Source organism: Macaca nemestrina, unplaced genomic scaffold, assembly GCF_043159975.1.
Source record: "Macaca nemestrina isolate mMacNem1 unplaced genomic scaffold, mMacNem.hap1 Scaffold_65, whole genome shotgun sequence".
In the NCBI taxonomy this organism is placed as follows: Eukaryota; Metazoa; Chordata; class Mammalia; order Primates; family Cercopithecidae; genus Macaca; species Macaca nemestrina.
In genome coordinates, this window is record NW_027257814.1 from 101,002 (window position 1) to 120,821 (window position 19,820).

Genomic DNA, 19,820 nt, shown 5'->3' on the forward strand with positions numbered 1-19,820 from the left:
TCCCGGGATCTCCCGTTTAGAGGAAGAGTGTCCCTTTCCTGCAGGCCCTGTGTGGTGTGGAAACCACCCCTACCTACCTTTCTCCTGTTTGAACTGTACCGTGAAGCTATTTCTGTTCTAGTCAACCGTCAGAATTTAAGGAACAGTGATTTATGTAACTTATCACACGCTTCTGAGCAATTCTTTATGAATTTCATTCTGTTGTGAAATTATTGCAGTTTTCATGGCTATGCTGGTCTCACGTTGTGGCCCTTGAAATGAATTCCCTTCCCCATTGTTTGTTAAGGTTGTGCCTGGGAGCTGTTGAGGCCTCACCTCTGCTTAGGGCAGTGGCTTTGCTCTCCTGACAACAGGAAGAATCTTATTTAGAGCACTTCTAATGTAGTTTTTGCTTCCAGACAGAGTTACTTTTTTTCACAGAGACAGCCACTAAAGTCATAAATTATGCTCAGGATGCACACACACGGGTCAGCTGACAGAGTGGAGTCAAGAACAGATCCAAAGACGCAAAAGCAGTTCAGTGGAATTTGAGTCTTTTCAACAAATGGTGCTGGAATTATGGGACAGCCGTATGCAAAAGAGTGAAAACAGGGAGTAATTTCTGTATGAAAATTAAGGTGGGTCATAGCCCTGAATGTAAAATACCAAACTACAAAACCTGCAGAAGAAAGGGAAATTGTGGAGACCTAGGGTGAGAGCTCTTAGCCATACCATGATCCATAATCAAGGAAGAAAACAAGTAGGTAAGACTCATCAAAATTAAACTTCTAATATAAAAGACACCCCTAGGGAATTGAAGAGACACATTTTCGATAGATGGGGAGAAGATGTCCACGAACCATGCAGCCGGCAAAGGACTCGTATCCAGAATGCACAGGACTCCCACGGCTCATGACAGAGAACAAACCACCTGACTTAAAAGCGGAAGAGACCTGAACAGATGCTTCGCTGAGAAGGACGGGAGGATGGCCCGAAAGCATCTGAAATGACCTTCAGCATGACTGGTTGCACCGAGATGTGCACCGAAGCCGCAGTGAATTTGTTCACACCCCTGCTGGAGCGCCTGACTAAGGTCTTCCGACAGCCCCAGGTGCTGGTGAGGACAGGCAGTCGGGACTCCTGTGCGATGCTGGGGTTCAGCACGGTGCAGACAGCTTGGCGGTTTCTTACAAAACTGAACTCACACAAACGTGGGTCCCAGTGACCCCAATCCTGGGTATTTACCCTAGAGAAACAGAATCTGATGTTTAAGAAAAACTGTGCCCAGATGTTAATAGCGCTGTCTATAGTTGTCCAAAACAAGTTACAATGTGCCACAGCCATATGTGGAATAATAAATACCCAGCAGCCCCGAGGCCTGGCTGTTGATCACAGGACACCCTGGGTGCACCTCCAAGCACGATGCCCAGGAAATTGTGATTTTGCGAGTGTTTTGCCACAACGCTCGCAAAAGATAGACCGGAGTCATGGGAGGACATGGAGAGGGTGGTTGCTGAGAATGGGAGGGTATGCTTATGAGGCCCCGTGAGTGGGTTTGGGGCTGTTGGACTGTTCTGCTTGTGTGATGATGATTATGGGAATATTTGTGCCGAAATTCACAGAACTGAACACTGTCCACTTTACAGTAATTTTTAAAAAGTGGTAATATGCTCATTTTCGGTACTGTTTTTAATGGAAGATGGAGTTTGCAGATGATTTGTCAGGGCAAGCCTGTTTCAAGAGTTTGTAGACAATTCGTTAGGGGCCTGTCTCAGGGCCCTTGGGTTGGGTTGGGTTGGGTTGGGTTGGGTTGGGTTGGGTTGAGTTGGAAAAGCCTTCTCTGTTGTGGGCAGTAGTACGAGGCGTGGAAAGGATATTGCCAAGGAAACATGTAGAATCCTTTGAGGAAACGTGTATTTCTAACTTGCTATAAGATAGAATTGGAAATTGTAATGGTTTTGTTTTCTAGAGTCTTGGTAGAATAGGGAAGACAGTGTAATAAAAGCTAATTTTGAAATGAAGAATTTTAAAGATTTTCAACAGCAATTGCTCTAGGAAGTCACCCTGGAAATGTTTTTAAAGATGTTCAATAGCAATAGCTCTAGGAAGAGTCACCCTGGAGTTGCTTCTTGAGCATTGGTTTCCTGGCTGTATCTTCCAACTTTCATTTTTAAGTTTTGCTGTGAGTTGGGGATGTGTGGGAATAGCCATCCCGGCCTGCAGGGGGGTGCATGTGCCCCGAGGCCTGAGGCACTGTTTCAACCTAGCTTGCAACATGGGGACTCTTGTCAGTGGCTGGAGTAAGAGTACCAGCCTGGCAGGCTGGGGGGAGCCCCAGGGTGGTCTGGGCACTGTCCTCCCTGCCTGCAGGATGGCAGCTGGAGGAGCTCGAAGGCTGCCTGCCTCGTGGCTGTCAGCGCAGCAGCCCCTCCTGGCCCTGGAGCAATCTTTGGGTCCATGAGTCTCTGCACCGGGACTTGCCTCCTGGGACCTCCGCCACAGTCCTGAGGGCCCTGGTGCCACTTTCCCGGTGGGACCCAAGCCTCAGGCAGCTGCGACCCCAGATTCGGTTGCTTTCCCTGCCATCTCATTGCAGCACGAGTGCTCATCTCACTCAATGTAGAACCTCAGGTTCCTTCAAGATCCCCAGAGATGGAATCTCCCAATTTAACAAGATAGTTGGTGACAAGATTTGAGCGGCACTGATTTAACTCAGCTTCCAGAGTTTAAGTTCCCAAGACACAGTCCTGCTCCTTCCCTGGCCTCATCCTGTGTGGCTGGTGTGGATGCGGGGTTTCCAGAGGGTGGGGCTGAGGCAGGTCAGCAGCCAGGGGGATGGCTCATTATTGATCGCTCAATGCCTTGATGATAACTAGGATTAATGACCTTTATAGGGCTGTAGGTTTGGAGTATATATATATGTGTGTGTATATATATACATATTTAAACGAGGTGGACACGGTTATCACTGCATTTTTCTGACATGAAACTTGGAGAGCAGAGGGTTTAGGAAACTCCTGAAGCCACACTGTCAGCGGGACTCGGGCGGTCTGGCCTTAGACCCTGCACTGTTTGCCCCTCACCACGCTGTCAGCAGACCCGGGTGGTCTGGCCTTAGAACTCACGCTGGTCGCCCCTCCCTGCCACGTTGTGGGGTTTTTCCTGCTTCTGGGCAGCATTTGATAGCTTGTGAAACAAGACCAAGACTTACTATGAGTGGATTTGCCATTATCTGAGATCCAGAACGTTTCCTGGACCTGGCGTTGCCGATGTCACGTAAGGGAAGGTAAAAACATTTTCATTGTGGTCACTGGGGCTCCTGAAATGGTATTTTTCCCAGTGAAAGTTTACTCATAAAAATCTTTTAACTCAATACTATGTGAACAGGAAGAAATGTGTTGGGCTCTAGTTAAATGTCTCAGAGCCACAGAAGTAAATGAGGGCACCTTCCGAGCACAGCCTCCCGGAAGAGGCCAAGGACGTTTGTCTGGAGGGTTTGCCATGAAGTAGGACTTGGGCAGGGCTGGTCTGCCTAGGGAGGCCTCTGCCATGATGTAGGTTAGTTGAAGTAGTTGACGGGTGGTGGCTTGAGGTCGGTGGTCCCCGAGGAAGCCCCTACCAAGGTCGGTTTCCGTGGGATGGAAAACTGCCGTTCAGTGGCTGTAATCTTGGCTTCACGGGTCTGACATACAATCCTGCCCTCGGATACTTGGATCCCAGCCAGGTCAGATGGCCCTGAAAGGACATTCGGACTGTGATGGCTGCACCCATTCTCAGCATCTGTAGGGTCTCCTATGTATGTGTGTGTTTCCATTTTCTTTCAGCACAATTTCTCCCAGTGAAGTCGTGAGAAATAGAAGGAAAGGTGGAATGAAGATGTGATTGAGGAAAGTGTGGTGTGGTCTTCGACCTTATTTTGCCTTGGTTGGTGCTCAAGAACTCCACCTGACCTCAGAGCTGAGCGTTTCTGCCAGGAAGTCCTGCCTTTTATCCTACCTCGAGGCCTGTTGAGACACTCCAAGAAGCTTCGTTAACAAATTGCCTTTTCCTTTTACAGCAGTTGGATATATTTGCAGCAAAACAAAGGAATAACCCCCCAATATGGTGATGAAATGCATTTAAGTATAGATAGCATTCAGTCTTGAAGGGCCTGGGATTTTAATCATCTTTGGGTCATGTAACAAGTGGTGTTGGTGATTAAAATCTCCTGACAGCTTTGTTCTGCCACGTTCCTCAGTTTTGAATGATGATCTTCCTGGTGTTGTACCTTGGGAGGGGCGTTTGTGTCAGTAGAGAGCAGAGTGGTGGTTCCCAGAGGCTGCGAAAGGACAGAGGTGAGGCCCCTGAAGGACACTGGTCTTCCTGGTTTAGGGGTTTGGGGCTCAGCCACCTTCCTGTGTCCGTGTAAATTATACCCAGGATCATTTTCACTCGCCCCACTTTAGTTGAGTATTGGAGCTTCAGGATATGTGTGCCCACGTCACCTGGGCTGTGATCCTGGAGTTGGGTGAGACTGATTCCCGGGTTTATAGAATTACTCTGGGATTATTGAAAACAGAAGCACTTGAGGCATTCATAATGCTATTTCCTGAACGTAATTTATGTTCAGTTTTTCAGAAACATTTATCTGAGGAAGCATCTATATTTTTGTTTTCTGCCACTCAGTGCTAGAAAGAATTGTGCAAAACTCAAGTAAGTGGCATTATTCCTCTCCCTCCACCATGCAAGCAAGATTAAAGGTACCTCTGGCTCCCCTCAATCTTCTCATCTGCAGGGTGCCTGGCATGGCAGTGTGCTGCCTTCCGTCTTCTTTTTGGGGAGAATTAGTTGTGTTTGTGTGTACTGCTCAGCTCAGCCTCGTGCAGTTGTGTGGCTGAGGAGCTTGGATGCTAGGTGACCCTCCCAGGCCTGCCTCCCACCTCCCTAGGCCTTGTTCTAAACTGACAGATAAACAGTGTGTTTTGGAAGAGGACAGCAGCAGGGCAGGAGAGAGTTTGTTCAGACTTTCTCCTTGCACTGACGTTTGAGCCTTCATCCAGCCTGGGCACTTTTACAGAGCTGCGTTTGTGTGTGGCAAACCATTCCCTCCCAGTAACCGTGCTTTCAGAGGTTTGGAAATGTGACTTAACTCATCTTCAATTTAAAGCATACTATCAAATTTTAGTGTTGAAACTGATGTATTTTATGGCCTTTATTTGATTTCTCTTGTTTTTTTTTCCCATATGAGACAGGGCATCTTAAGGGACACAGCCTGGTGTTGGCCGCCTTTCCTAAGGATGGAAGTGAATTCTGAAAGCCCTTTATGTAGGCAGCGAAGGCCTCTTTTATTTTGGCCTAGTCAGGTATATAATTCTTTTTCTCTTTGGTTTTTTTGAGACAGGCAAAAAAACCTTTTTGTTGCCCAGGCAGTGGTGTGAGCACAGCTTACTACAGCCTCAACCTCCCAGGCTCAAGTGATCTTCCTGCCTCAGTCTCCTGAGTAGCCAGGACCCACAGGCACATGTTCCATGTGTCCCCATGCCTGACTTAGTTTTGTATTTTTTGTAGAGATGGAGTTTTGCAATGTTGCCCAGGCTGGACTTGAACTCCTGGACTTAAGCAGTCCAGCTGTCTCAGCCACCCAAAGTACTGAGATCACAGGCATGAGCCACCGTGCCTGGCCAAGTGTGTTTCTAATTTCAAAATTAAGAGGACACCCATCCAGTTAATTATATCTCTATTGGAACATGCTGCTTATAGTGCATTAGGAAAAATCATCCAGAACTTGGAAAAGGAGCTGGACAGACACAGCCCTTCGAGGTTGTCTGATGAACCCCTGGGGTCTTTAACTATCTGGAGGGATGTACCATGTCAGACTCACTGTTGACCGGCTGAAGCCTAGGTTTCATGAGGTTATGTGTCAGCTTGTAGTACTTTCTCTGGCAAAGATGCGAGTGACTTCTGCTCAGTGACAGGCTCATCTCAGGGACTTCATGGCCTGAGGGACGGCAGCCTGTTTGAGCTGATCGAGCAATCTCGCACTACCCTTATTTTCTGAAACGCCTATGAGTGACTTCTCACACGGTCTTTGAAGCGGCTTCATGCCCGCGCTCCTTGGTAATGATCGAATGCTTTTTTTGACCCCTCATCCCTTTCTTTGGGGTGTTCCAGTCTCAGTTCTCATGATGTGTTCTGCTTCTGCAGGAATTTCTGAAGCTGCTGAGTGTAGAAAAGCACTGAGGAGGCTGTGCTCCCACCCCTGTGAGCCTTCCAGGCGTCATCCTCTCCCCTTGGTGAGGCAGCGTCCATGACACACCGAGGAGGCTGTGCTCCTGTCCCCCGTGAGCTTTCCAGGCATCCTCGTCTCCCCTCCAGGAGGACAGGAGGAACCTTTCAAACCCTTCTTAAACTTGTTTTCATGTCTTTGTTTTAACAGTTTTCTTTGCATCGTCTCCCTTATCCAGAAGTGAGGGTGAACGCCGAGTTATTCACGGGAGTCAAGAAACCACACGCAGCCCAAAGTGACGTTTGTTTCCCTGAAATGATTTGTGTGTGTTCACCTTAAAATGCAACTCAGTAAAACAGGTGTGTTTTGAGGAATGATTTTAAATTACCTAGGTAAAAATGTGACAGTTAAATTTCATCATCTGTGTGGGTGTCCACAACCCCCTTCTGTGATTGCGTGTGAGTTTGTGACTTGTGGTTATTTTTGAAGAAAGAAAATCTGTTGCTGAGGACTTCAGATGGTGTGCTGGGATTGTGTAGGGTGGACATCAGGGGCTTCAGTGTGTGGCTTCCTTGAAGAGGTTCAAATTAAGGCTGAGAGTCCCTACTCCAAAATGCTCCAAAACCTGAAACATTCTGAGCTTCCTCATGACACTCGAAGGAAATGCTCTTTAGAGCACTTTGGATTTCAGGCTGGGGATGGTCAACTGGAAAGTGAAATATTGCAAGACCCTTCTGGCCGCAGGAGCTTGGATAAGGACATGGAGGGGGCCTGTGCCAGGTATCCCTGGAGTGCGAGGCAGCCTGGGCTCTCTGACTGGTTTTTTGTAGGAGCCACAGAAGGGAAAAGAGGGTCAAAGTGGCCACGCCTGGCTCCTGAGAAGGCTGGACCAGAAGGAGGTGGATGCGGAGGACAGCAGTTGAGTCCCCAGCGTCCGGGACTCCTGTCCCTGGTGGAGTTGAGAGCCTCCTCTAGTTGTGGCCTCTCCGCTGTCAGCAGCCACTGAGGCCTGAAGGGAGAGGGGGCTGAGGAGAGGAGGAAGGATAGGCCTGCTTCTGGAGAGGGCCAGCATCGGCCTGTGCTAGCCTCGTTTGTTACTCCTGCGTCCAGTGTGCACGGCCGTGCCTCGTGGTGTAGCGGTTCCCGGGATGCACAGCGCTCTTGTCTGCAGTAACGTCTTTGTCTCCGACCCTTGGAGGCAAGTTACCTTTTTCTCCAGTGAAAAGAGGTAGAAAATCTTACAGAAATGCATTTGCTCTAATGTCTGTTTTCCGATAAGACATGGTCGCTTAGGCTAAATCTTTGTGAGGTCAAGACAGGAGGATCACTTGAGGCCAAGGGGTTGAAGACCCGCCTGGACATCATAGCAAGACCCCATCTGTATAACAGAAGTTAGCTGAGTGTGGTGGTGCGTGCCTGTGGTCCCTGGTACTCTGGAGGCTGAGGTGGGAAGATCACTTAAGGCTACAGTGAGCTGCTATTGCTCCACTGTACTCCAATCTTGGCGACAGAGCCAAGACCCTGTCTCAGAAAGAAAAGTTAAAAAAAAAATCCAGAAATGTCATTTTCTTTTAAAATCATCCCAAAAGAAAAATCGTTTTTTTCTAAGAATGTAAAGGGTAACTGATACGATTCTTTCCTTGCATTGTTTCTCCTTTTCGAATATTTACAGTAGTCCGTCCACATCGTCTCTCATCTCATTACAAAGCAGCAGGTGTCTTTGAGGTTAGTGGTGTTTCTCTGTGTCGCACCTTGGAGAACAGCCAGCATGAAACCTCTTACCACGATCGTGCACATCGTTTGTAGTCCCAATTAAAATCCTCTCCAGAGACGCCTGTGCTGCTTATTATAGCAGAACTTTGGTTGTGCTGAAATGTGCATTCAGCTAATGGTTTTAAGTTCATATCTGAGATGATGCTGTATAATTCCTGAAGCGTATGGGATCAGTAATGATTGAAGATAATTCTGGCTGATGTCATTTGGAGGATATTTTTCACTTCAAGTTAAAACTTCCTTCGCGATAGTCATTTTGGGATTCATTTAACTATGTGCTTTATTTCATAGCTCAAATTTTCATTAGTCATTTCATACCATAGGATTTTGAAAGCAGATTTGGCAAAACCTTTCTAACAAAATGTTTGCTTATGATGTCCCAAGGAACAGCACTCAGAATTGCTGGTAACTGTGGTACATTTTAAGGCTGATGATAGAAGTCACTTGAATGGTAAGGGCTGCTTTGTGAGGCAGATGGGGTTTGAATCCCGACCCTCCTGATATGCAAGCCCTGACCGTGGCCTTCTCTCCTCTCCCCTGGGAGATGGGAAGGTGCCAGCATCTACCTCACAGGCCGTCCTGAGAACCTGGGACTAAGGGCTTGTGTTCCTCTTGCAGGTGGCACAGATGTGGGGGCTTGACGATACACACACTGCAGGCTGCCAGTGTCAGGGTAATCCAGTTTTAGCCATAAAGGTGGGATTTGCTTTGCTCCCCTGCAGACCAGGTGCGGTGCTGCTGTTGTAGCAGGTGTGTGGATCCTCTTGGGTGGTCCTCAGGTGGACAAGAAGTCACCGATTCGGATTCCCAGTGTTAGATGTGAGGGGACCATGGACCTCATGTGTTCAGAGGGGAGGAGTAAAAAGCTTCCCTTGTATTTCCAGAACTGTCTATCCCAGGAATGCCAAACCACTGGCTTTCACCTGACGCTGTCGTAGGTGACACTGTCTGGAAATGAGGACTCATGTTCCGCATACTTGAGCCAGTACCCGTCTCCCTCCAGGGCCGTGGCCCAGCCCTCCTCATTTCGCTGGGTTGCCAGCCTGGGGATCTGTAAGCCCAGTGACGTCTCCGGTCTCGGCCCCCGCTCCCCCTGGGGACAGGAGGTGGCTTCAGGAGGCTGGTGATGAATGCCTGAATGAAGCCGACTTGTGACTGCAGTTCTGTCTAAGGGCCTCCCCGGGTGTTAGATGTCAGTAAATGACACCTGTGTGTGGATCTCATGTGATGAGAGAAACAGTGGGGGAAACCAAAGCTTGTGGAGTCTACAGGTTCTGAACTTGGAGGTGTGTGCACCTGTGTACTTGGTGAGGGGTGTGACGTCCGGAATGAGTGTGCACGTGTGTCACGTTTGTGCATGTGTGGTTGAGTGTATTTAGCAGGTGTGGGTGGAGTGAGCATGTTCATGTGTGTCGTATGTATTTGAGGGTGTGTGTGGAGTGTGTACACGCATCATATTTGGTGAGTGTATTTGAGGGTGTGTATGGAGTACATACATGCGTTTGCGTGTATACTGTTGGGTGAAGCGGTGGCATGTGTGGAGTAAGCATGCACACGTGTATGCTGTGTGTGGGGTTTCTAAGTGGTCCTCCCCTGAGCCTGCTCCTGGGCCCTGCTGTCCTGGCAGCTTTACAGTTTGGTGCGTCTTTGATTCCGGAAGATTCTGGAACCAAATTCTGAAGCTGTGATCACAAACTTGCAGCCCTGGAGGACGCTGGCCTGTGGAGCCGGCACGAGGGTCTCTGTGCTGGCCTCTCCCTGGGCTCTGTCCACAGAAGAGCATGTCCGATGATTGAGCTGTGCGGGTCTGTGGCTCCCCAGCCTCGAGTCAGCCCTCGGTTCTGTCCCACCTCTGTTTTTCTTGCTGAGGGGCTCCGGGAAGTGGTGCCTGGGATGGCGTTTTCACCCTGGGGTTGCTTCGCCAGCTGCCCAGGTGCTGGCTGCCTAAGCCCTGCTGCCGTCCTGGGTGGACGGGGCTGTCGCGGGGACATCCCTGAGCACCCGCGGGAAGGCAGGTTTAGGAAGTGCCAGAGGTGAGTGGCTTCCTCTCACACTTGATTTTCTGGAAAGTTCTGGGTCTCCTGTTTTTCCCTAAGGGAAGTTAGAAACTGAGTTTCTCTTTAGGGGAACGTCTTTGCAGAGTCTGCTGTTTGAATGTTCCCCAGGTGTGGAATACTCGGGGCCATATGTGTTTGGGAACATCCGTGTCCTGAGCGAATTCAGTAAGGAATGGAGAGAGGCCTCCTATCAGCTTGGCCTCTGTTTCCAGCTTGTTGAGGGTTGACGGCTGCTGGTATCCCAGGGAGAGTTAAACACTGGGCGGTGTGGGATGGGAATGTTTGCTCTGACAAGGACAGTGGGAAAGCATCTAAACAAACGTCGCTGTTCTCCGGGCTCCTCGGGGTCGAGCTTGTTTTGTGGTGTTGAGGGAAAGCTACCCTTGTTCCTGTTCCTCACCATTTGAAAGGTGTCCAGGACACGTTCCTCTGGAGAGGTGATGTGCGTGAGTGGGGGTCAGGTCGCAGGCTCCGAGGTTATTTGGGACCTGTCAACTGATTTCCTGAACACACAAGTGCTTGGTAAAGATGTTCCTGATTAGCTAAAACATTTCAAGAGGACGTGATAGCTGGTGGTTGTTTAAAGACTATCACAATTTTCCTGTTACTTTTTAAATGCCTGTTGAATAAGGGAGGTTTCACGTATTTTTCTTTTCCTGTCTGCATACTTGATATTTTGTTTTTTGTTTTTCATGTGGGTGTGCAGTTAACAGGATTTAGAAACAGTCTCAGCCCTGGGGAGACTTCAGGGCCGCCTCAGTCAGTGCTGAAGGGAGGCAGGGATTTGGGGGCTGCTACCTCCACAGGAAGGGACACCAAGGGCCAGAGGTCAGCAATCTCAGTGAGGTCACAAAGACGGGCACACCCAGCACCCTGGCCCATGTGCCTCTCCTTCACCTTTGTCTCTGCTCAAAGCTGCTCTCCTGGGTCATCACGGGTGATCTTTAGGCACGTGATTGGTTCTTGCAGAAGTGGTGTCAGGCTGTGGTCAGTGTGGGCCCTCAGGACTTCCCTGTTTTTGGCTCACATCAATATTGGGCAGTGGTGTATGTTTGCTTTGGAGTGGTAGATCCGGTGGATTTTGGCTTTGCCAACTCATTTAATACCTGTTCTCCTAGGTGCTGGGACCCTCTCCTAAGCCGCCTGTTCTCCTAGGTGCTGGAGCCCTATCATAAGCCACATGTTCTCCTAGGTGTTGTGACCCTATCATTAGCTGTGTGTTCTGCTAGGCGCTGGGACCCTATCGTAAACTGCTTGTGAGAGATCTCGGAGGTGCTCCTTATGAGGATCCGCTGCCTGACCTGAGGTGGAACAGTTGCAATTCAAAACCACCCCCCAGAAAAATTGTCTTCCATGAAACCCATCCCTGGTGCCAAAAAGGCTGGGGGACAGCTGGCCTAACGCGGGCTAAGATGTCAGTAGATTTTTGGACTTGGGCCTCAGTTGAAGAGGATTAGATTTTGAAAGGTGGGGTTTGAAGGCTTCTAAAGGGCAGGTTTTCATCTCCAGTGGGGCCTGGCCAGAACTGGGTAGAACTGACCCAGAAGCTGACAACTAGTCAGGCTGGCTCACTGCCTGTGTCCTGTGTGTGCAGCCTTGCTGTTTATTCAATTGTCTGGTGGTGGTGTGGATTCCATCCACAGCCTCAGAGTAGTGGAAGCCATTACTTCAAGGCTGACCTTATTTAACTTTATCAAAAAGACATGAAAATCATTTAGTATAAATCTTCCAGATACCTGTATCCTTTCTTTTCCCAGAGGCTTTTAAGTATTGCAACTTAAAAATCTTCAAAAATAACTTGAAAGGAAAACCTCTAAATATATTTTTGATGAGCACCCTTGACACCTTTAATATGTGAAGTAAATTCCCTTGACTTTTGTATTCCTAGAAACTCGTTCATGTTTGCAGATGACTTTGTATTTTGTCAACAGTGGCCACTGGTTGGTGACCATCAACACCTGCCGTGTATCATTTAGAAAGTTGGATGTGGATGTATTCACTTTTCAGACACACAAACACATGGGCTGTTTTTGGTTTTGATTTTTTTGGTTTTTTTTCTCCCCCCAGCTGAATTCAAGAAAGGGAAACAAGCAGACAGAGTAAGTACAACAAAGCGTCTAAGTGGCTGGGTGGGGGATCCTACTATGGTGTTGGATTGTGTTCTGCCAGACATCGCTCCTCGAAAAGCTGACCCTGAAATGGCTGGCATTGCCCTCACCCTGGGACATTCGTCTGTCTCACCAGAAAATGAAGAATCTGCCAGAGTACTGTGAGTCAAATTCAGTCAGAACTCGATTAACTAAGAGGCTTTGTCTCAAAGGCCAAAACATGAGGACACATTTTTAATTTTTAAGGAGTGCTTCATTGTGAGTCAGTTCTGATGTGTACTGCATTAGGAAACCTCTGAACTTCCACGGTCAGGCCCAGAACTCTGAGGGAAAGTGGTTGTGCCCTTCCCACTGTTTTTGTCACTAGCTGTATTGATTTCCTTAAAACCCTTTTTATATGAGTTCTATTATAGTTTGAAAAAAATTCACTAGGTAGAACTGGAAGCGTTTGCGCTGTGTTAATACTCATGACCCGTTCTGGGTCTCGGTGTATGTGTACTGTATAAATGTACATGTGTGTATGTGGTGTACACATACTACGTGTATTTCCACTGCATGTATTTACAGTGTATAGGTATGTACACTACATTTGTGTCCTACACACGTGCATGCTGTAGGCATGCATGTACATGTGTATATGTGTGTATCTACGGGGATGATTATATGCACACTAGTTGGACACCTATCTGTTCTACATGTGCACATACATGCATGTATTTAATGCCATATACATACCTGTGTACGTGCACCATGTGTGTATGTGCACATTATTTCTGCAGATGTATATATACATATGTGCACACAAGCATGCATGTACACTATGCACACTGAATAAACTTCTGGATATGTACACAATAATACGTATACATGCTGCATATGTACGTACACTATTGCATATGTGTATACGTTTTATACGTTAGTGTACTGATGTACATTGTATACATGTGCATATGTGTACACTGCACATGTGTATGCATGCTGTAGTGCACCTACGTACATTGGATAAGAATGTATGTTATATGCATGTGTATACATATAGCAAATAGCATACCTGTGTACATACGGATGTGCATGTGTATGCCATATACATGTACATACAGGTTATAGTATACCTGTGTAGACTGTATGCATATAGACGTGTGTACATGCTCTGCATGTACATACATGTTAGCATACCTATGTACATTTGCTATATGGATGTGTGTATGCTCTATGCTTGTACACACGTAGTGAACTTGTTTGTACACTATATATATTTGGATGTGTGTACACTCTATGCATGTACCTTACATGGATCTGGATGTGTGTGCACTCTGTACGCACGTAGTGCACTTATGTACACTCCACGTATTCGGATGTGTGTACGCTCTATGCAGGTACACGTGTTACAGTGTGCCATATACGTACATTATGTGGATGTAAATGTGTGTGTGCGCTCTATGGCACCAGGAATAGGGCTCCCGCAGGGATCCAAGAACGCACCATCTCGCTGGCACCGGAGCGTGTAGGATGAAAACAGTTGTTTGTTACAACCTAGTTGAAATTTGGCAGGTTACTCTACCCTTTGCAACGATTTAGGAACAGTCACTTCATTGATGTGTGTGTTCCTGAAATCATAAACAGCTCTGTGAGGTGTGTCTCATCCCCAGACGAGAGAGGGAACTGAAACAACAATGACTCGGTCACTTAAGTGAGGTAGAACTAACAGAGCAGCTGTCTAGCTTTCCGTATTATAACTTTGTCAGCAGCTCAATGAGAAATCGGCACTCATCAGGAAATGTGTCCACTTTCTACTGTTCTTTATTCGTGGCGTATTAACTGCCTCGTGTTATTCCTCACAATGTAGCAAAATCCCTCCTAGAGTTGTGAATATAAACAGTTCATGACAAATGTAGTATCTTCTTTGTAACATTGAAAACGATATGTAAGTTCATCTTCAGATATTGTTTGGAAGGATGAGAAGGAAGATGTTTAGGACAAAAGAATAGAGAGCTTTCAAGTAAACAGGGAAAATAAGGACTTTGTGCAAAATATTTCCAAATTTGGAATTTGAGAATACTAAATCTCACATCTAAGATCATAGGTAGTTTTTTTTTTTTTGGGGGGGGGGTTAAAATTAGTACTTGGTTTTCCATGCTTTTGGGAATTTCAGCCCTGATGGAGGATTGCAAGAATAATCTGATTTTTCAGAACAGAAGGGCAGTCTGTCTCAAAGGTAAATTCCAGGTTGTACCATAGAGAAATAGAAATTGCTGTCAACTTTCTGTAAGGTTCTTCAGTTCTTTCCTCTTCTGTGGTTAAAAAAACCATCTCTGGGTTTAGTCTCAGCCAAGTTCCTCTTATGAGGTTGCCTCACATTTCGCACAGCTGTTGAGAGTCTTCATCATTCGTAGTTAACTTGTTAAAAGCAAAACCTTGTACTAGTTAGATCTGGGCTCCTTGAAGGCAGGGGTTTGTTTTATATTTTTAATAAGCAGCAGGGTGATGGCAGGGCTAGGGCCCTTCATCCCATCATGCATTCCTCTGAGCTTTCAGAGCTCTCACTGCATGCTGAGTGGTGTTGGCTGTTTAGGGTTTAAATAGGAAGACGAGGCTCTGCGACTTGGGACGCTCTTACTACCTTCATAGAGAGCTTGGTGACAGTTCAGCATGACAGTTTGTGACCCTGCTGTGTATACTTTGTTACGGCCTCACAGAAAGGGTATTGATTTAAACGTGACTAATTTCTTCATGTTTGTTTTTGCCTTTATTCCTAGTTACAGTCCTGATAATTTTTCTTCCTTTAAAATCTTGCTAATGGCTAGTGAATTAGTGATAAACTATATTTACGTGTTCTCTAAATCTAGCGATTTAATTGGAGGTCATTCTTCTTGCACCATGTGTCAGTGCTATGTCAGGATGGCTCAGTTTTACATTGTCAAAGGATTAACTAGAGCAGGATGCAGCCTTACTGGAAATTGCTCGTTTGTGAAATACAGGCACTTTATTTTTTGTTATACTCGAGGTGTGTTCAAATGTAAACATTTTGAGCCGTGTTAGAAGGATATACAAGATTGTAATGAAGAAAGCAGCAACTTGATCAAGTACTAGCTAATGAATTTTATGTTTTAAGTATATGGACTGTGGACCTTGGCAATCAGTTCTCATCTTGACCTTTTATTGTTTTATTAGAATCTTGCTCTGTCATCCAGGCTGGAAGGGTAGAGCCCAGGAGTACAATCTCCATTCACTGCAACCTCTACGTCACAGGTTCAAGCGATTCTTATGCCTCAGCCTCCCTAGTAGCTGGGGTTACAGGGTGTGTGCCACCATGTCTGGATAAATTATTTTTAGTAGAGATGGGGTTTTGCCATGTTGGCCAAGCTGGTCTGCAACTCCTGACCTCAAGTGATCCACCCACCTCAGCTTCCCAAAGTGCTGGGATTACAGGTCTGAGCCACCAGCGCTGGCCTGACCTTCTGTTCTAATATTGGTTATTCAGTCTCGATGATAGCACCTGGTTGTATTAACTTGGGGTAGAAAGCACAATTGCAATGAATCTGGTTGTGTATATACGTGCTGACTTAGCGTTCATGGCAGCACTGTGAGGTGGGCATTGTTCCTGAAGGAAGGCCGATGGGCAAGTCGGGGCTTAGATACGGGACTTGTGGGTAATCACTGCTGTCCCATGGCTGAGATCAGGCCTGTCTGTCGCCTGTACCCTGAACTCTGAACACACAAACGAGCAACTGTCAAGAGTCGGTGCTCGAGTGTGATGTGGCCTGTGGTGTTTGTCTCGCAGCGCTGCTTTGGCTCGGGGCAACAGGGCAACAGCTCCCTCCCTCGTTCGGCTGCCTGGGAGTCCCAGGAGAACCCACTGATACCGTTTATAAATGCCGGACATCGAGCGTTCTCCTTGGTACCAGCACATCTGGAATTGGACAGCTCGGTTAGATTCTCGGCCAGCAAACCTGTACAAGAGTGTGTGAACTCTGCGTTTGCTTCGCCCGGACAAAGGTGAATTCGTGGTCACTACTGGATGGCAACAGGTGTGGCCTCAGGAGCAGCATGGAGACAGGCACCCGGGTGCAGGAAGAGCATCTGCAAGAGGGGGTGGGGAAGGTGACAGACGCAGGTGCGAGTTTAGCTGTTACCGTGGATGGGGGGTGGTTGGGTAAGACCAGATTTTCTCATTGTTGCCCCTTTCTGAAAAAGACCCTGAATTGACTTCTCTGTGGCTCCTCGTGCCTCCTTGTCAGGTTGGAGGAGACTGCTCTCCTGGCTCAGGCCCTGCTTGCGGCATCACGGAAGCTGCTGTTGCTTGCCCTGCCCTCCCTGTGACGTCCTCTGTGCTGTTGTCCGGGAACAGTTCTGCCGAGCAAGCTTGGACTCTGCTCCCTTCTGCTCTTGGATTTCGTGTCTGGAAAGCTTGTGTTCTTTCCTGATTTTTGATTATGCTGAGCTATGTTTTTGCAAGGATCACGCGTGCCTATAGCAGGGAGAAGCCCCTTTGCAATTTTAACATCTTGACGCTCTCAAGCAGAGCTTGCTATCGAAGTTGACAGCCTCCTGTTTTTGTTTTGGCAGAAACTGAATTTCAGTCCTAGGACAGCTTCAGCACACTTGATCCTAGCTCTTCTCTCTCACTGCTCCCCTCGTGTGTGGCAGAAATCATATGCCCTGAAGTTTACCAGTCCCTTCATTTGAAAATCAGTTAGTGTATGTGATCCTCATGAGAATTTTACTTTTTATAAAAGCAATCGCAAAGACTGGGTTTTGCGAAACCAGTGTTTTATGTGTATATTAATTGCACTCACAATAAGCTTTGTCTTCTAAATATTTCATGTTTCAGATTAGCCCTGGAATCATGCCCTGGAGTAGTTTTGCTATTCCGCTTTTATTTTTGGCTAAGGTAAAGTTGAGAACATTGTGATATTAGATGTAGTGAGTCCTTTTAGTTTCTTCTATGTCTGTTTTCCTTTAAGCCAGAACCAGCAGACTGATACAAGTTTGTGAGCACCTGGCATCTCCCAGGCCTTTCCTGGGTCTTCCCTCCGCTGTCTTGTGGACAGAGCAGTCATTGGTGGAAGATGAACTTGAGAATCTGTGTGTGGAATTAAGTAAATGTCGTAGCTGTCTTCTGTGACAAACTGAATGACATTAAGCCCAGTAAATTGTAACAGCAGACTTTGCACATCCAAAGCATTGAACACCAGGAAGGTAACCAGGCTGCGATGCTTCTGGTCCTGCACAAGACCTCCGGTATCACAGCGCATTTAACATACTGGCAGCATTGAGCGTTTGAAAATGTTGTGTATGTACCATGTCCGTGATTTTCGAGGGCCTGGATAAACACCTCTGGTTATCGCAATCTTTATCAATGGGAGCTTAAGGTTAGTACTGGGGCAGACTGTGTTTTAAAGAATTAAGGTGTCTCGAGTATGTTTCAGTTTTCCCATGAAGAAGAAACATGTCAGCTGTTCTTTCCTGGACTGTGGCTATCACAGTGCCCCACCACGGTTGGTCACATGTTTACTTCCCCTCCATTTAACCGGGCTGGGCTTGGGCCAGAGTACTTCGGTTGTCAAATGTCATATGAGGCTGAGGAACTGTCTTCTGCTTCATCATTAGCTTATGGAAACACTGTTTTCCAAAGCATACTCTCCTTTATCATTTGTGTTTATATAAAATAATGGAATGGTTATTTTAACTGTGCAGTTTCCTATGTTTGGTTATTTAATTGCAGAAAGATAATGGTTTTATTTTGCTAAAATCTGTGCTAGGAATTGTGCAAAATCTTTGTGAAATGCCCAGTTTACTAGCTTAAGTTATAGATCTTTGTATAGAAAAGAAAAAGCCTATTGCTACAAGGAGCATTGTCTTTATCGATGCAAAAAGCTTTAAACTTATTGGCCGTGTAGTAGGTAAAAATGCATCAGAATGTGACGAAAATTGAGAAAAGCATTGAAGTTTTAAAATCTGCTCTGCAGTTTTCTTCAACTCCCTTGCAAGATACTTAATTTGAATAAAAGACAGAATAAAGTGTTCCCACTGAGGAAAGTGGCAGGAGGACTGTTTAGAATGTGTTCTGAATCTGAGCAGTCCTGCCACACTCGTCTGTGATGTGGTGGTGTCCATGGTGTCACTTTTACAGAACTTTAAGAATGCCTCTGTGAATAAAATACATTTTATTCTTAGTATTTCTGTTTTGAGTTTTGAGGTGTGTAAAACGTGTTAATGGTTTCTTTCCCTTACAGAATTTGCTTGTTCTTTTTTTTTTTTTTTTTTTAAATGCCTACAAGACTCTGAAGCACATTAATCGCTTAAAAAGGAAAGAAAAAAAAAAAGGGCCAGGCGTGATGGCTCACGCCTGTAATCCCAGGGCTTTGGGAGGCCGAGGCGGGCGGATTGCTTGAGCCTCGGAACTCGAGACCCAGGGAACCAGCCTGGGCAACCTGGTGAAATCCCATCTCTACGGAAAACACACAAATTAGCTGGGCATGATGGCTGCACACCTGTAGTCCCGGCTACTCCAGAGGCTGAAGAGAATCGCTTGAGCCTGGGAGGTGGACCTTGCAGTCAGTGGAGATCACGCCCCTGCTGTCAAGCCTTGACAGAGTTGGGACCCTGTCTGAAAAACAGCAACGTTCATAACGTATGGGTGAACTGCCCGGCTGCTCTGTCTAGAGTAGAATAAATCTAATTATGTTTTTGTCTTTTATTAGCATTGAAATTTTCTTAATTATCCCTTTGTTTTCATTACATTGTAGCAATATATTGCCGCTTAGAGTCTGGAACAAGTAGGCTTCTCTGGATCAGGTTCTTACTGGATGGCTAAAACTTAGAATGATTTTTCCCTTCCTTGGATGCGACTTATAGAACTTTGCCTTTTGAGGTGATGTGCTGCATTTGATAGCGGACACAGGAATGCCCGAAGAATTCACTTACAGGGCTAAAATATACGTGCTTTGTAGTGTTTCCCTCCTAGAATGAAAACGGTACCTCTCATTTGTGGGTCGATGATGCTATTTGCTGAAAACTTTTAAAATTTTATTTATTTTATTTTTTTCAGACGGAGTCTTGCTCTGTCGCTGAGGCTGGAGTGCAGTGGTGTGATCTTAGCTCTCTGCAAACTCCGCCTCCCAGTTTCACGCCATTCTCCTGCCTCAGCCTCCCGAGTACGTGGGACTACAGGTGCCCGCCAGCACGCCTGGCTAATTTTTTGTATTTTTGGTAGAGACGGGGGTTTCATCGTGTTAGCCAGGATGGTCTCGATCGCCTGACCTTATGATCTGCCTGCCTCCTTCTCCCAAAGTTCTGGGATTACAAGCATAAACCGCCGCCCCCGGCCAAATACATGTTTGTTTACTGCCTCAGTCCTCCGTTGGGTAGCCCTGTTCTTCGTCGGATATTCAGGGAGCGGGGGCATCTTGAGTCTTGAAAGGTGTGCTCTGCGAGATGGGAATCTTCCGGCTGCTTATTTAGGGAATCCTGCCGGCTGTCATTTACTGGAGAGCGCAGTTTCCTGGCTGCCCTGGTCTTTGAGGGGAGGGAGACTGAGGGGTCATTTTCCCACCTGGACCAATGTGTTTATTAAACCTGGTTTGTGTATCATTTGGATCTTTTTATGAAGGAAAAGCTACATCTGTGACTTTCAGATGAGTGGAAGTCATGTTAAAAAATATATATATACAAATATATATATATATATATAGGCTA

General features: G+C 46.6%; 1 protein-coding gene across 8 annotated transcripts in view; it reads left to right on the top strand.

Moving 5' to 3' along the window:
* LOC139361584 (disco-interacting protein 2 homolog C-like) overlaps positions 1–19,820 on the top strand; it is a 200,868-nt gene that overhangs the window by 82,960 nt on the left and 98,088 nt on the right. For 3 of the 8 annotated variants that reach the window (XM_071090184.1, XM_071090185.1, XM_071090183.1), the window contains exon 1: positions 12,131–12,283. The exons of the other annotated variants lie outside the window; for them this stretch is intronic. In XM_071090184.1, coding sequence (XP_070946285.1) covers positions 12,159–12,283 — 125 coding nt within the window. In that variant the 5' untranslated portion in view covers positions 12,131–12,158. Of the gene's footprint in view, positions 1–12,130; positions 12,284–19,820 lie in introns of those variants that run through there. 8 annotated transcript variants of the gene reach the window in all.